This window comes from Hyaena hyaena, unplaced genomic scaffold (genome assembly GCF_003009895.1).
Source record: "Hyaena hyaena isolate Hyena2069 unplaced genomic scaffold, ASM300989v1 scaffold_299, whole genome shotgun sequence".
Taxonomy (NCBI): Eukaryota; Metazoa; Chordata; class Mammalia; order Carnivora; family Hyaenidae; genus Hyaena; species Hyaena hyaena.
In genome coordinates, this window is record NW_024080930.1 from 2031969 (window position 1) to 2049564 (window position 17596).

Sequence of the window (17596 nt, forward strand, 5' to 3'; positions counted from 1 at the left end):
ATGAATAAAAAGATAAGAATTCTCAGTAGAGAAATATAAATTATACAAAAAAACAGAAGTTTTTTAGAACTGAAAAATACAGTACCTAAAAATCAGTATCTTGTTTATCATTGGTATTATATTTTTCTTTAATATTTCAATGTTTTTCTTTTTAGGTATAGATATATAAAACTCATTCATATAGTTTGGTTTTTTTTAATGTTACATTATGATTATAACTCCATAGTTATAATCTGTGCACTTCTTCAGTAAGCTTGTTTAGTTTTCTAACTAAGTTATTTCAGATGGAAGTTTGTATTTGGAAAGTAGATTAACGTGTGTGATGACTACTTCATAGAGTTATTTGATGTCATTTACTGGAGGGCGGATAGTGATTGAGAGTATAGGCTCTCATAGACTGTCTGGCTTCATATCCTGTTTCGCCACTTATTAGGTACATAATTTGGGACAAATTATATAACCTATCCAAGAGTTTGTTTTATCCTCTATAAATTGGAAATTATTATAATTTCCTAATTTAATCTAATTTAAGAGAGAAAGAATGCAAGCAGGGGCAAGGGACAGAGAGGGAGAGAGAGAGAATTCTAAACAAGCTCCATGCTTAGCACAGAGCCTGATGTGGACCTCAATCTGTCAGCCTTGGGATCATGGCCTGACCCAAATTCAAGAGTCAGGTGCTCAATCAACTCTCTAGGAGAGAGAGAGACAGCGTGAGCAGGGGAGGGTCAAAGAGAGAGGGAGTCACAGACTCTGAAACAGAGTCCAGGCTCTGAACTGGCAGTCAGCACAGAGGCCGACACGGGGCTCGAACCCACGAACCGCAAGATCATGACCTAAGCGAAAGTCGGACGCTTAACCGACTAAGCCACCCAGGCACGCCCCCCCCCCTTTTTTTGTTGTTATTTAAAAAAAATTTTTTTTAATGTTTTTTGAAGCCCTCCAACTCTTAAGTCATAGTACAAAGACTGAGCATGACTTCTTTGCACTAGTCTGCTGAGGCCTGAGACAGAAAACTGAGTTGATTAACAGGATTAATAGCCATTAAAAATGAATGAATAAAGGGTGCCTTTTTTAACTTCCTATACTCTTTTAAATGTAGTGATAAGTATTATAAGTTAATGTTTCACTTAGCTCGTGTTCTCATTTTTAATTATGAAATGCAAGCCTATAGCAAAGTACAAAATAGTATAAATACATATATACCACGAAGACTAACTCAGTGTTTTTGCCATAATTGTTATTCTTTTCTAAAGGACTGTGACAAGGAAAGGTAAATAAAACCTCAATATCCTGTTTATACCTTTTTCCTCCTCATTGGTAGCTGTTTTCATAATGGTGTTGTGCTTCAGTCATGTGTGTTTTTCCATTTTTATTATATGAGTATATGCCCTCACGCTGTTACTGCTGTGTGGGTTTTGAAATTTCACATTGATAGGTATTGTATATTTTGTGTGTACTTTGTAACCTGCTTTTTCACTTAATGCCATGTTTTTAAAATATTGACATGTATAGATATAAGTCAGTTATTTTAGTAAACTGTCATTTTCTGTGGGACAGGTTTCTACTTTTCTGCTATTAGAAAAAAAAGAGTGATTCATTGAGTATCCTTAATATTTGCATTTTCTTTGTATTGCTTTTTAGACTTTTTGGTTCTTAGTAAGAAATTTTATAAATCACAGTTATATCTGGGGAATCCTCCCTGAAGTTCAAAGCAAATTCTCTCTTGCCCATGATTCAGGTTTTCGGAGAAACCTATCTCTGCCCCCAGCTCCTTTCACATGACTTAGCAGAAGGGGCTCAGGCTCTGTGCCGTGATGTCTCTACCTTTCTTGGATATAGTTTCTTGGCATTAAAAAACTCAAGTAAATATAGCATATATGTAAGAAAGAATTTACAGACTACTTTTCAAGTTGACAAAAGTGTGAATACTGTTAAATTCATGAAATTTCATCCAAGTCACATAAAGAACCCTGGTTAATCATGAAATGATGAAATTGGTGACATGGAACACTGGTATTGCTTAGATTTCCTCTGGTTTAGGTTAAGAATTTTGTGTTGCTTTCTTTCATTTACCAAACCATATACCAATATCCTTCTTTTTTAGAATAACAGCTGTGTGGAACTGATATTAATCTTTGCTATGCTGAATTCCATGTACTTTTTTATTTTCCTTAAATTAAAACTATATCTCAGCTGATTTTATTAGTATATTTTAAGATACCTTTTTTACTGTTTTGTGCTGATCTAAATATTTGAAGAAAGCTACTGTTTGTGCAAATATTTATCAGTTTATTACTTGTCAGAGTGTTTAGGTAGAAATATGAAGCCCATATTTTGAGAAGGTTTTTAAAATAATGAATTTAACCATTTTTATACACCATTCCCCAAAGTTCATTTTTCCTATGTCACAGTGACTTAGAGTCAGCCTGAAAGGAATATAATTGGTGTAGTGTCTGGGCAGCATTAGCTGTTAGTTAGTACCAGTCACAGTCCCTTAAATCTAAGTAGAAAAAATAATCTGAAATCAAAATTTAACAAATAGCTATATACAAGGTATTAATATTTTTTATTAAGGGTACACAGTATTATTCTCTTTGTCTTTTATAATTGTAAAATCTCTTTAAAAGTACTGTTTAATTTCCCGTCTGGTTTTGGATTCAGTCTTTGAATGTATTAAAATGCCCGTGATTATTTACATGACCATTGTCTACTTTCTTTGTAACTGTTCGTGAGAACAGATGTAATTTATGTCTCTTGTCTCTGTGTCTCCTTCAGTTTGGGATTTGTCTCAGATTTTTCATTTTTATCAATAGTTGTGTTAAAATAGGAGAGACTTAAGTTTGTAACCTCCCCATTGTACTTCTCCTCACTGCTGTGGTTTTGTCTAATGACATGTAAGAGACAAGTTCAATGAAGAGAGATTTCATTTCTTATGTATGTGAGACATTCAAAGCAAAAAGACCTTGTTTTTCCAGACTTTTTTTTTCTCCAGACTTGCATTTCCAGATGCAACATAATTTCTGTCTTTTAGAGCAGTATGCAGAATGTGTGCTGGTAAAATGCAGTGTGCTCTGACAGGGCAAGGAGAAAAAAACTAAATTCTTCAGTTTTTCAGTGATGGTAAGATACATGTTGAAGTGTTTCATCTGCTGGCCATGCTGGCAGCTTGTATGGTTGTGCCATGGCCTGTGCAAAGCATGAAGCTCTCAGTTGTCAGTGGAGAGAGGCAGAGGAAAACATGGGAAGTTTGAGATTGGTTGTAGATAAAATATGTGCGAGAGACAGTTTTGCCATAGATCATTAGAGAGTGGTCAGAACACTCTCACTTCGGTACTTTTGTCATTTATTGTACTGTGTAAATCTAAAGCCTATTTATTTTATTATTGGGCAGTTCTTTCTTTATCTTATTATAAACCCAGCAGCAATCAGTTCTTAAAACTGGAAGTGTATACTTAATGAAGAATGAAGTACTGACTTTCTTTCTCAGTATTCACTGTGCACAAAATGTTTGTCAGTGTTTACCATCCACTATGAGAAGTTGTGACCACACAACAACCAGAAGGTAAAATGAACTGAAAAATCAGCATCTATTTAAAAAGTTGAGTTGTTGAGCTGTAGGGATGAGCACATGTAACCATGTAAATGCTGAATCACTAAATTTTACTCCTGAAATCATTATTATACTATATGTTAACTAACTTGGATTTTAAATACAATTTGAAAATTTTTAAAAAGATGTTAAGAGTTATTTTAAGAAGGTTATATCTCCAGATGACAAATACGTACAGGTACAGAAGATGTTTACATAGCTCTTGATATAAGGTCTCATTTAGATAACTTTTAAAAAATTAACTTCCTTTGTTTTTTTATTCCAAGTTCTTTGTACATATGAAAAAGGAAGCAGTAGCTATTAATGTATTGGCTCCAGTAGCAGAACAAGGACCTAAACAATGCTAGTTTCCAAATAGAAAATCAATTAATTCCATTACCAGATTGATTTTTTTTTCACTTTTGTATGTTTGTTCTATCAGTGCTATAAATGGAATCAAACTAAAGCTTTTAGAAGTTGATTCTGTCAAAAATGCTATAAATGCTGTTGTAAATTTAGCACTTACAGTAAAAGGTCAACATGGAAGATAAAAATTACTTATTTTTGCTAAAAATGTTGTGATGGTAAAAATCAATGTCTTATTAAATGAAGAAAACTATGGAAGAGAAATATTTTGAGAATTGGTTGTGGTGCATGAAAACCATCTGTGCTTCTTCTACATATTGAAATAAAAATGTAATTTGATACTGATATTGAGACGTATAGTTTAATTGGACTATAGAATTCTTGTAATAAAGCCAATATATAAAAACATACTTCAGAATAACAGGACACACTCTTGTTCACAGCTTTTTTGCTGCATGTTACTAAATGGATTCTAGAAACATGATTTTGTGAAAAACTGCTTTTAAATTAACCTGTGTCCTATGTTGGCTCTTTTTTTTTTTTTTTTTTAACCAAGGGGAGGGTATCAGAGTAAACAAAACTAATGTTTGTTAGAGTTTGATTTGAAATCCATTTAAAATCTTTAAAATATTTACCAAATTGATTGTCAAAAACCTTCAGCTTATGAAAATTTTACCAAATGGCAGTTTTTGGATGCCAGTCTTGCAAGCAGGAGGTTATTGAAGTTTAGCCCTTCACAGTAAGTGATAAAACCTTAAGATTTATTTTAGAAGTTCTGTCATTTGCAGTATTTCACCTATTGTGAAAACTTTTTTTGGTGGAACTCCCAACTTTGTGTTGGAGTGAAATGAAATTAAAAAGTTAATTGTTTTTGCATTTTTTAAATTTGGTGAAATATTTTAAAAAGTATAAAGAGAGGATTACTTAAGGGTTTTTTTTTTTTTGTTAAGTTTAGAGACAGAAAGCAGAACAGGGGAAAGAGAGAATCTTTTATTTTTAATGTTTATTTATTTATTTATTGGGGTGAGGGGATGTTTGTGAGCAGGAGAGGGGCAGAGAAAAGGAGAGAGAGAATCCCAAGCAGGCCCTGCATGGTCTGGAAAGAGCCCAGCATGGAGCTCAATCTCAGGACTGTGAGACCTAGACCTGAGCCAAAATCAAGAATTGGCTGTTCAATCAACTGAGCCACTTATGCACCTGAGAATTATTTAAAAGTTTTGTCTCATAAAAATAGTTATCAAAAAAAGTTTCGTTGAATGGAGGGGTAAAAGTTAAGTATCAGGCTTGACATATTTACAGATTTCAACATGAAGAAAGCAAGCATGATGAGAATATCCTTCTTTCAACAGGATTTTCTTTATGCTAACCAGATTGTCTAATGTAAAGAGGGTGTTTTCTTCATTACAAATATTATGGTCTATAGAGAAGAGTAAGTTGAAAATGTCAACTATTTCATAATTATTGATGATAAAATTTAATTTTGAAAAGAATTTTATGAGATAATCTTACTTTTTTAAAAAAGTTCAAAATAAAACCATATAAAAATATGTTCTTCAGAGAAATGTCAATGACTTAGTATTAGAGGTGGATACACCTTAGAAACTGATTAAAGTATATGAATGTATGGTGAATAGTTACTCAGTGTTTTTAATGCATCACAGATAGGTTTTTTTCTTTTAGAAAATTTTAGTTTTGAAAAAATGAATTGTCTTGAAAATGGATTTTTTTTAAGTATTTTTTTAATGTTTATGTTTGAAGGAGAGAGAGAGAGTACGAGAAGGGCAGTGAAAGAGGGAAACACAGAAATCGAAGCAGGCTCCAGCCTCTGAGCTGTCAACACAGAATGCCATGCAGGGCTCAAACTCATGAGCTGTAAGATCATGACCGGAGCCGAAGTGGGACACTTAACCAACTGAGCCGCCCAGGTGCCCCGAAAATGCATTTTTAATAGAACTATTTTATAAGGCCGCCAGTGTAATAAAACAAGTTTTGTAGTCAATAAATGGATACTTTAAAAATTACAAAATTTTGATTTCTAAAAATTCCCTGTCAGTAGTGTCCGTTAATATATTGAGATCAGAGATGTGTCACTCCAGTAGCTCACAGAAATCAATCACTAGGTTGTACACATGAAACTCATGTAACCCTGTTATCTATACTGGAATTAAAAAATTTTAAATCATTGCAATTAACAGACATTTTTTTTCCCTCTATTTTAATTACATATTCTAAATCTCAACACCCAGATGGACTTGAGAGTTAACCTAGTTGTAAATTCTCACCGTGCATTTCAGATAACTAAAGGTTAGTGTATTTGCCAGGCTGTTTCAGAAAGTTAATAACACAGTCCAGGATACCACACTTTTTTTGAGCTGTATTCCTCATTTGGTGAGTATTTTGCTAATTTTCTTTAAAAATGAATTTTTCTCATTTTTAGTTGAGCCACCGTGGTCTACTAATTAGTGAATAGAAATTATTGGTAACCATATTCATAATAACTCTATTAACATTTTTCACTTGTATTTATAGTTCTACTTTTTTGAAACTAGGTTAATGCTTTTTAAATACATTGTTACTGCAAGAAGGTTGTTTTCTATTCAAATCAATTATCTTAACCAATTATTATTGTAAAAGAGTTTACCATTTCTATACTTTCACTTTTTGTTCTTGAATTGTCTTTAGCGCTGCCTGACTTGATTTTATTTTTTACCCTTTATTAATGTCTATAAAATGTTCTAATGTAGATGTTTATTTTTTCCATATATTATGAATCCTGTTTAATTTATAGTTAGAATTGTATTTGTGTAACCTAAATTAAAACTCTGCTTTTTCAGTAAAGTAACTGGAGTTTAAAATACAAGCCTGTGTTGATAGCCTTTCGAATTTGGTTTAATTACTATTAAAATTATCTCAATACATGTTAATGTAGTACATTCAAAGATTGACTTAGGAAATCTTATTACAGTGTAAAAGCTACTGTAATAAGTTGCTGCCTTACATAAATAAATGACCAATATTACTAGAGGCTATAAGCAGCATGGGAAAGAAATGGAAGGAGTCTTTTATCCTAGTTTTTAGAGGGCATCAGCAGCTTGCTTTTATGAAAAAGTAACAGCTAAATGCACTGCAAATAATTTGCAGTAATCCAGTTCAGTGATTCATGTGTCTGCTTTAATGGGTCATAATTCAAGGTAAAGTAACTGAGTGAAGTCAGAGTGCAGACACTGCTTATGCCAGGGACAGTATCTCTTCATAAAACACACCTCAGGAGAAGCAGTTTGCCAGCCCCCTAATACTCTCTGATGTTTTGATGTCCTGCATATTTTTCCGATTAAGTTTTGAGTGCCATGTTTTTAGTTGTATTTCCACATTCATTATTCTCACGTAGACCCTTCAGCGGGTTTGCCATATATGATTATTTTTTTAATGATGCCTTTCTTTCCACTTCAGCAGTTTAATAATCTAGCACATGGCTGCTTCTCAGTACTCAGCATTCACCTCCCCAATACTGACGAGGACATGTGCTTTGGCTTCAAAATTCCATTTGCAGCGTTAGAAATGCATATTCCCTACGGAACAACATTTGTTTGACATAACCATTCATTTTTATTACCTCTTTAAATATGTTTATCCAGAGTTATCAATAATCATAAATAACTGTATTCTCATCTTGTTCTGTTTTTTTCCAACAGACAAAATTGCTTACCCAGTACATATTAAATCTCGGCAAGTATGATCAAAACTACGACATCAGAGACCGTACAAGATTTATTAGGCAGCTTATTGTTCCGAATGAGAAGAGTGGAGCTTTAAGTAAATATGCCAAAAAAATATTCCTAGCGCAAAAACCTGCACCACTCCTTGAATCTCCTTTTAAAGGTATTATTATCAGAATAACTGCAAAATATATGTTACTTAAAAAATTGTGACAATATGTCCCATTTCTAATACATTTAAAATTTAGCTCTTAGAAAATATAAGTGATTAACATGCATAAATGTATAAGAAAAGTATGCTTTCTACTCATCTGTTCTCCGGAGCAACCTTTATACTAAAGTTTATATTTTTGTAGACCTTATTTACCTAAATAATTTCAGTCTTCTGATTTTATTTTTATTCTTACAAAGTCATTCAACCAAACAATAGATTAAAGCTCTGTTCTTATTGCCATTGCCTTCATTTCTATTTTAAATGGCCTTATTTAATAAGGAATATAATTTACCGTAGTAGTGAGTTGTTACTAATTAAATATTCTGTGTACACTAACATATTTTTTCTAGGAAGAATTATTGCATAAAAATATCCCTTTAAATTTGTTTTTCAAAGATGGAAGTTGACTTATTTTTCCCAGCTTTTTAAAAAGGAGTAATTTTATCAATTTAACAAGTAGCTACTAGAGTTAGAATCAAATGATTGTATATGTTGGTTTTCCTGTTGTTTCTTATTTAATTGTTGGTGATAAAAAGCAGTTCAGTATTGTAGAAAAACTATTAACATTCTGAATGTGTTTGTGCTAAGACATGTATATGGATTGTTTAACTGTGCTGTCATTCTTAATATTCACAGTAAAGTAATTTTTAGAGAAGCTACATTTCAGAGCAACACCTCTAAACACACTGACTGATTAGCTTTTTTATTGACCATTATGGGGGAGATTATTGTAATCTATGGACTGAAATCAGTTTTCTGACCTATGAAGAGCTTCCTAGTTTATATTTATTCCTTGACATTTGAGGTAATATGCCAATTACCTTGAGCTCTGATTAGGATTGTTCTCTGTTATATACAGCTCATATTGTTTACTTTATATTTTCCTCTATTTTAATAGATAGGGATCATTTCCAGCTTGGCACTTTATCTCATACTCTCAACGCTAAAGCTGCTGGGTATCTGGAATTATCTAATTGGCCAGAGGTGGCGCCGGACCCATCAGTTCGAAATGTAGAAGTAATAGAGTTGGTAAGTTGACCTTTCTGAAATTAATTTTGTCAAGCAGTGGGAGATTCTAGAATAACTATTGTTTTATATAAAAGCTTTTTTGGGGGGTTGAAAATTGAAAATTGTTCTGGTATTTCTAAATGTAATGTATTAGATATATCTTGCTGTTATGGGAACTGAATATTGTAGTATTCCTATGTCATTGTACATGTACTGTTCCTTTTCTTCAAGGAAATAGAGAATTGAATTCTCTGCATCAGTGCCACCCACATTTTTGGTATTGCATTTGTAGCTGTGTAGATTCAATTTCTAAGGTATTTAGTGTCATTGGATTGAGCTTTTTCTACTTTGTTTAGAGATTTGTAAGCTTCCAGTCAATATTTTTCTGAATAATTTTTGCTGTCCTCTGGCAAAAAAACACACAAAGTTTTCTGGATTTTCTGATGAGCCTGTTTTAAGTGAGGCCTAACCATAAACAGATTGCATTGTGTACAAAAGATGTCCTTAGACAAGGTCATAACTAAAATGAGTAATATGTTGCTTTCACTTTAAAAAAAAGATTTGTAAATAAAGACTCTTTTCCTAGATCTTTATAAAAATACTGACTCCAAAAATGAAAGAATTAATGTCCTTGCTAATATTATATTTTTCTTATATGAACAAGAAAAATAAAGAGGTCTTCTGATGTATTTAGAAATTGATCATGTGAAATAAATATATCCAATATTTTTTTAAGTAGAATTAATAAAAAAGAACAATTAGCTATTACATTCTGAGTGCTTTTCTGATAGGAAAGATGTAATAAACTAGGATTCAGATAACCAGAGTTCTTTACCACTGAATCCTATGAGAAAGTCCATTAGCCTCCCTGCCTATTAAATTTTCCACATACGATGGAAGCAGATCTTTATTACTTTATTTTTTTAAGCTTATTTATTTATTTTGAAAGCAATAGCATGCAAGCAGGGGAGGGGCAAAGAGAGAGGGAGAGAGAGAATCTGAAGCAGGCTCCACACTTTCAGTTAGGAGCCCAACGTGGAGCTCTGTCTCACAACTGTGAGATCATAAGCTGAGCCAAAATCAGGAGTTGGATACTTAACCCACTGAGCCACCCAGGTGCCCCTTTATTACTTTAAATAGAAGAATTTCTATTATATAGAAGAATTTACTTTATTATTACTTTAAATAGCAGAATTTCCATAAGGTCATGCTGTTACTTCCTACACTTCATTATGTGACATGGAGAAACCTTGAGCTTGTTTGCAAATCTGTGCTATTCTTAGTACTTAGCACAGTCATTTTTATGTTGTGACAAATTATCTCTATTTAGAGGTGATTTAAACAAATGTAAAAGTTATTAAAAACTAATTGTATGCCCATTCTTCCTTGAAACTAAGTTTGTTGATTTTTACTCAGATCTACATACTCTTAAGTACTCTTCAAAGACTGGCTTATGAGGGTATAGCTCAGGGGTAGAGCATTTGACTGCAAAGACTGGCTTATTTGTGCAACTTTGTGTCAGGTGTTAGTATACAAACGTTCTTTGTTATGATTATTTCATAGATTTAATCTCTCTGCTAATTTCTTATTATCCCTGCTCATTTTTCTTACGGTTCTGTCCTTTTCCATTATTGGGTACATGATGTTTGGGCACATGTAGAACCATCCTTTTATCTCCCCCCCCCCCCGTATCTACCCTATCATTCCTCCTTGTTATCCCACTCCACCAAAAACTAAATAAATAAATAAAGTAAAAATAGTCTATCTTCCCAGAAATTGATAGCAATGCTATGCAATTTCATTTGGTTTCAGTGGTATCCTTATATTGGCTGATGGATTGGTTGTTAGGCTTTTTCTATCGTGCTCTTCTAAGCTTTAACTACCTTATAGGAACAGTACTTCAATAACCTGTTTTCTCATGTTCATTTCATCTGCCCAGTTCAACGGAGACAAGTTGAGTTCTTTTTCTTTTTGCTGACTGCATTCTAGAAATTAATAGGTGGTAACTTATTATGGAGAATAATTAAAACTGATGGAACCTGGTTGAAGAAAACTCAGCATCCATTGATACCATGCAGAGAACAGTTTTAATCTACTGATCTCTGGACATTTTAGGTTAAAATAATATTGTAAGAGATATAATTAAGTATAAAAATAATATACCTAGTTTTATTGTCCATTGTAGCCACAGCAGTGCAGGAAGTAGTGTTCCTTATCTCTCACTCTATCACTTTCCTCTAAAGTCACATCAATGTATTTCAGGCACGTAATACACTGTGTTATCCTAGTTTTACAATAAAGTGATCTTATAGGGTCACATTTCATTATTATAAAATATAACCTTACTTAAGAAAAATGACTAGGTTTACGTAATCTGATAGGGAACCTAGTTAGATTGACACCAGGAATCACTTAGAATTGCACCCTCTACCGTTTCCAGGATGTTGGGTATAATGTATATTTACATTATGATACCAGTGATTTTAAAGATCCTTTCGAATTTTTTTGCTTACTAGAAAATCCCACCCCCTTAGGGAAAGACTATCTTTTTCATACCAAGGTTATTTTGCTTTGTAAACATATCTACTTTTGATAGTTTATCCCTCCTACGACGTTTCAAATTAGTCCTTCACTGTTCTTTTCCTCTTCTTTTTGTCCATTATTTCTGTTGCCTAGAATGATTTAATTATCATGGTCATAAAAGACTATAAAAAAGTTAAAATGTTTTTACTGTTTAAAACCTAAAACTCCATGAATAAAGAGCTCATGGCCATGTCAAGATAATTTGCCTTTTTGAGCATAGAACCCTAATTTTCCTTATTTGTTACTTTGGTCTTACCCTGAAAGCCATCTAAATTAAATTTTTTTCCATAAATTGATCTGGCCACTTTTTACCAGGCTTCAGAAAAATGTTTGTTTTAAGGATTTAAGAAAAAAAAATGAACTGCAGTGTTTATTAAATGTAGGAGAACTTTGTTTATAGAACAGAATCTTTATTCATATTTGGAAGACAGAACATTTTTATTTTTAAAATGTTTTATTTATTAAGTATTTTTTATTTTTTTAATTTATTTTTTTTTTCAAATAGTTTATTGTCAAGTTGGGTTCCATATAACATCCAGGGCTCATCCCCACAAGTGCCTTCCTCCATGCCCATCACCCCCCTCCCTCCCCACACCCATCAGTCCTCAGTTTGTTCTCAGCACTCAAAGAGTCTCTCATGGTTTGCCTCTCTCCCTTTCCCCCACCATTTCCCCCCTTCTTCTCCCCCTTGTTCCTCCGTTAAGTTCCTCCTAATCCTCCTATATGTGCAAACACATGATATTTGTCCTTCTCTGCCTGACTTATTTCACTCAGCATTACACCCTCAAGGTCCATTCATGTTGCTACACATGGCCAGATTTCATTCTTTCTCATGGAAGACAGAACATTTTAAATATATGTGAAAAGAAAGCAGTAATGCTGACCTTATGTATCATACTCAAATATATTCAAGTAATTTTTACTCATTTTTCTATTCTTGTCCATATAGTAATTTTCCAGGTTATTAAAGCATATCTTTTTGAGCAACATACCTTAAGACCTAACGCCCTCTAGGTCAGTGGTTTACAACCCTAGCATCATATTTTAATCATATGGAAATCTTTAAAAACAAACCTATGTGAGACTTGCTGCAGACAATTTAAATCAGAATCTTAGGAGGTAAACCCCAGGCTTTTTCAGAATTAGTATATTTTTGTGTGTGTTAGTATTTTACAAAATATTCTCAATGCATCCAGTGTTGAGAAGTGTTCTTAAACCTCTGTCATGCTCTGAATTCCGCCACAAAGTAAACACTCTAGCTGACTAGCACATAATAGGAACTCAACTCAAATTTTGATAAATAGGGGCACCTGGGTGGCTCAGTCCGCTAACCATCCGACTTCAACTCAGGTCATGATCTCATGGTTTGAGGGCTTCAGTCCCACATGGGGCTGTGTGCTGACAGCTCAGAGCCTGGAGCCTGCTTTGGATTCTGCGTCTCCCTCTCTCTGCCCCCCCCCCCCCGGCACTCTGTCTCTCTCAAAAATAAATAATCATAAAAAAAGTTAAAAAGGAAAAAAAAGAAATTTTGATAAATAAGTGAGTTTTAACCATGTTTGACCTCTTAAAATAGAGAGTTGTCTGCTCTTTAAGAGAGAATATATGAAACATGATTTAATTTTTTCTTGCTAAATCAAAGTCACAATTATGAACATAATTTATTTTTCTTTAATTCAGTGTATTAAAGTCTTTAAGGAACTATTCCCACAACTAATCATTATTGTGCCACTTTTGAGATCTATCAATGTACAAAGTATTCAAGTACCCCTGCTCTCTAGAAGCTGATGTTCTAGCAGTGATAGAATAACAATAAAAATAAATATATAAGATGTATACATAGCATGTTGGAAACTTAATAAGTGCTGTGACCAAAAAAAAAAAAAATACAGCGAAATACAGAAGTGTCAGGTACGAGAGGTTGGAATTTTAAATAGGGTAGTCCTCTCTGAGGTGACTGTGTGCAAAGACTTGAAGGAAGGGAGGGAAGGAGTGAGCCATGCAGTTACCTAGGGGAGAGCATTGGAAGTGCCGTCAGCTGGGGAAAGGCCCTGCAGGGGAGCATACCTGACATGTGTGAGGAACAGTTAGGAGTGGCTGGTGCGGAGTGGGCCAGAGGGAGAGCAGCAGAAGATCAGAAAGGCAAGGGAGGAGGCATGGTCATGTAGGGCGAGCAAATTTTTTAAGAATTAGCTTTTTCTGAGTGAAACGGAGAACTGTGGCAAGCTTTCAAACCCCAGAGAAGCTTTCTTAGACTTGGGCTTTAATTAAGCCATTTTAGCTCCTGTGTTGAGCAAACTTGGAGTTGGGGAATGCGGGGGTACGATAGAAGCAAAATAAGCAGTTGCGGTAATCTGAGAGAGATGGCTCTGACCAAGTGGTAAAGGACCAAGGTAGCTAAAAGCTTTTTCATGGATTAGATATTTATGATGTGAAAGAGAAATCAAAGATTACCTGAGGGTTTAGGCTGTTGAGACGGGTAGGATTGTTGATTTGCCTACACTGTTTTCAGGTGTTGGGTTTTTTTTTTTTTAACTTCAATATTAAGCTCTGATCTTTCATTTCTTCTTGATGTTATTGTGTCTGCCTCTAATTGCCCTCACGTCTTCTAGAGAATATTACTTTAGTTCACATTTCTCACAGACTAACAAATAGAAAAGTCTCTTATGTAAAATAAAGTGGTTGATTTAACAGAAGGCACACTGAGTGAGGTTCGGTTTCCTCTATTTAGGAATAAAGAGAAATCAGCCTGAATGCCAGCTCTTCTAATAGTTGGCTTCTCTGTGGAAACTGGCAACTTTCTTCTGGGATCACAGTGTATCCTGAATGATTATTTGCCAGAAGACTGAATCCCTTCATGAGAATTCACTTATATTTACAGTTTTCCTTTTTTTAAAAATCAGGCAAAAGAATGGACTCCAGCAGGAAAAGCAAAGAAAGAGAATCCTGCTAAGAAATTTTATTCTGAATCTGAGGAGGAAGAGGACTCTTCTGACAGCAGCAGTGACAGTGGTGGGGTTTATAATTTATTGAAAACCTTTGTTCCCTATAGCTTATATGCTCTGCCTCCAACAAAACATAAGGCCTAGTACATAATATTCGCCGAGTGGGTGTAAGTAAAATGTGCACTATTATGATAATGCCTTTCGTATACATATCACTGTTTAGCTTTAAAAGTGATTTCTAATCCTTCCTCATTTGACTAGCCTCTTAAACACCTAGCTAGTAAATGATAGAGTTGAAACAGAAACTAATGCTTTTCTGAATTCTAACCTGCACTGCCTGTTATATTCATAGCATATTGGAAAACATTGTATTATATTTGATAAGCCTTTAGTGGGGCCTTTAAAAGTAACTTTCTTTTGTAAAAATGTAAAGTTTATCTTAAATGTTGAGCAGTCTGTTCTTCATCCATTTTCTACTCTTTTATTTTAAAGTTAAAGTTAATAAATATCTGTGTATTATAGAGTCAAAGAGCTAAAATGATTAGGATAACAATATACAATGGAAAGAATATTAAGTAGGAAGGATTTAGAAGTACTGCATTTTAGCTTTGCCAACTGAATAAGGTACTTACCGTTCTCTTGTGTCTGATAAATGAAGAAGTAGATGTCCCTTCAGTACTAAAATTCTGTGAGCATTTGGCATAATGAAAAATAGATTGGAGTTACTTTTAATACTCTTTAACAATTTACCTCAGAGGCGAGCCTGGATGGCTCAGTCACTTAAGTGTCCAACTCTAGATTTGAGCTCGCGTCATGAAACTGCAATCCGTGGGTTTGAGCCCTGCATCAGGCTCTGTGCTCACAGGGCACAGCCTGCTTCAGATTCTCTCTCGCCCTTTGTCTCTGCCCCTCCCCTGCTTGTGAGTGTGCGCGTGCGCTCTCTGTCTTAAAATAAATATTAAAAAAAAAAATTTACCTGGGAATCATATCTGAGCCAAGATCAAATGACACCTTTTTCTTCTAAAACCTTTAGTCCTTGGCAGAACCAGAGCCCTTCACTATTACTTGGTCATCCATCACCTTTCTCTAAGGTAATTAATTCTCTTTGTCCTCTGTTTCCCCTATCCAAATCTCTATTTTCTGTATCCGATAAATTAATCTGTGATGCCTCACATCAAGCTAACAATGGAAAAAATACTTCAGTCTAGATTGTGAATGCCAAAACTAGAAGATTTCAGGAATGATGTAGACTATTGAGAAAGACCTATTTGAAAAGTGTATCATATAGATATTTGTCTACGTCCCCTTTATTCATAAGCTCATGTCTGTTGATAGGATAACTTTAAAAAAAAAAAAAGACTTTTAAGAAAATGTTTACTTAATATTTTTGTGTGAGAGAGAGAGCAAGCAGGCACATGTACAGGCAGGGGAGGGGCAGAAAAAAGGAGAAAGAGAATCCCAATCAGGCTCTCCCCGCCCCCTCCACCTCCCCACCCACCCTGTCAGCACATAACCCGAAGTGGGGCTTGATCTCACCAACTGTGCAGTCATGCCCTGAGCCAAAATCAAGAGTTGGATGCTCAACTGACCGAGACACCCAGGCATTTTTTGTTTTTATTTTCCAAGAGAGAGAAATACGTCAAATATGTCAAAATACATATTTGAAATATTCCATTAAGACTTTTCATGGGTTGATGTGAGCCATGTGGCAGCATTTCTGCTCTAGCTACTAGAGGAATACAGTGACTTTTCTCACTAGGAAGTATGACGTTATTTTCTTAGTGAGGAGGTCTGCTAGAGGATAAACAAATCTCCTGAGGGATTTTCCTAACCTGAAAATTTAAATAATGGTGTCTGAAGTGAACTAGACACTGATTCATGTTGAACTCCCATGTAATTAACATGAGAGAGTCACTTATATGCTGTCATTTCTTCTCAGTATTTATGGGGTAAGTCAGTTGTCTGAGTTAATGTATACATGTGCACAACTTTGATATTGCAACAAATTTATAACATCCTATTCAGGTTTGTAAAATTTGTAGACGCTGATGATAATGAGTGCCTTCCTGTGTGGCAGGCGCTATTGGGTTCTAATCACCTTTATATGTTTTAAATCGTTTAATCTTCACAACAGCTCTGTAAAGTAGCTAGTATTATTATCATCATTGTTGGAAAGGAAACCAAGACTGAGAGAGGTTGAATAATTTGCTCCATCTTTTAACTTTAACTTAAGTGGCAGAGCTAGGATTTGAACCCAGACATTCCAATTTGAAAGCCCATGCCTTTAACCATCAGCTGATATTCCAAAAGAATATAGATAATTTTAACTTTTCACCGTATGATACATGAATCAATCCTCATAAATTAGATATTATTTACTTATTGTAATATGTTCCTGTCTAAGGGCACTTCATCTGATAGATAATAGATGGGACAGCAGTGTGTCCTCTTATCTGGGCTACAGCTTTGCACCTATAATCATTTTAAATAGTAAAAAATGAGGCCTCATGTGTCAGATACACTATATGTATCACTTCTGTGAAGAGTCCTAGTGTACCACAATTTATACATAAAGCATTGAAATGTATACCTCTATAATGTAATTTTATCATTTGACCTATGGAAAGTTCTTATCCTAGCTAAAATAAGTAAAAACTTTTTCATTAGTAATTTTGCTTATTGCCTTTGAATTGAGAAATTTTTACAGATGATTCGAATGGCTCATTCCCCTCTCAAAATTATTCCTGGGAATATTCAGCTCTTGCCTTCTTCTCTAAATAAAACTTCTCAACAGTAGAGGAATGAAAAATTCTTTCTTTATTCTCATGTCATTCTTTCAAAAAAAAAAAAAGTTTTTGGGGCGCCTGGGTGGCTTAGTCGGTTAAGCGTCCGACTTTCGCTTAGGTCATGATCTCGCGGTTCGTGGGTTCGAGCCCCGCGTCGGGCTCTGTGCCGACTGCCAGCTCAAAGCCTAGAGCCTGTTTCAGTCTGTGACTCCCTCTCTCTCTGACCCTCCCCTGCTCACGCTGTCTCTCTCTCTGTCTCCTAGAAATCAATAAACATTTAAAAAAAGAAAAAAAAGTTTTTGCCCCAACTAGATTCTTAGGAATTTAAAAAGCAGGATTCTCTCACATTTGATCTACTTGATTCATCTCTTCTTTGCTTTTCCATACCCACC

The 17596-nt window shown here is 34.4% G+C and overlaps 1 protein-coding gene across 1 annotated transcript in view; it reads left to right on the forward strand.

Annotated features, from left to right (window-relative positions):
- AP3B1 (adaptor related protein complex 3 subunit beta 1) overlaps positions 1-17596 on the forward strand; it is a gene marked incomplete at its 3' end in the record, with an annotated part of 255186 nt that overhangs the window by 148634 nt on the left and 88956 nt on the right. The window contains exons 16-18 of the mRNA XM_039247437.1: positions 7648-7834; positions 8784-8914; positions 14377-14485. Coding sequence (XP_039103368.1) covers positions 7648-7834; positions 8784-8914; positions 14377-14485 — 427 coding nt within the window. The remainder of the gene's footprint in view (positions 1-7647; positions 7835-8783; positions 8915-14376; positions 14486-17596) is intronic.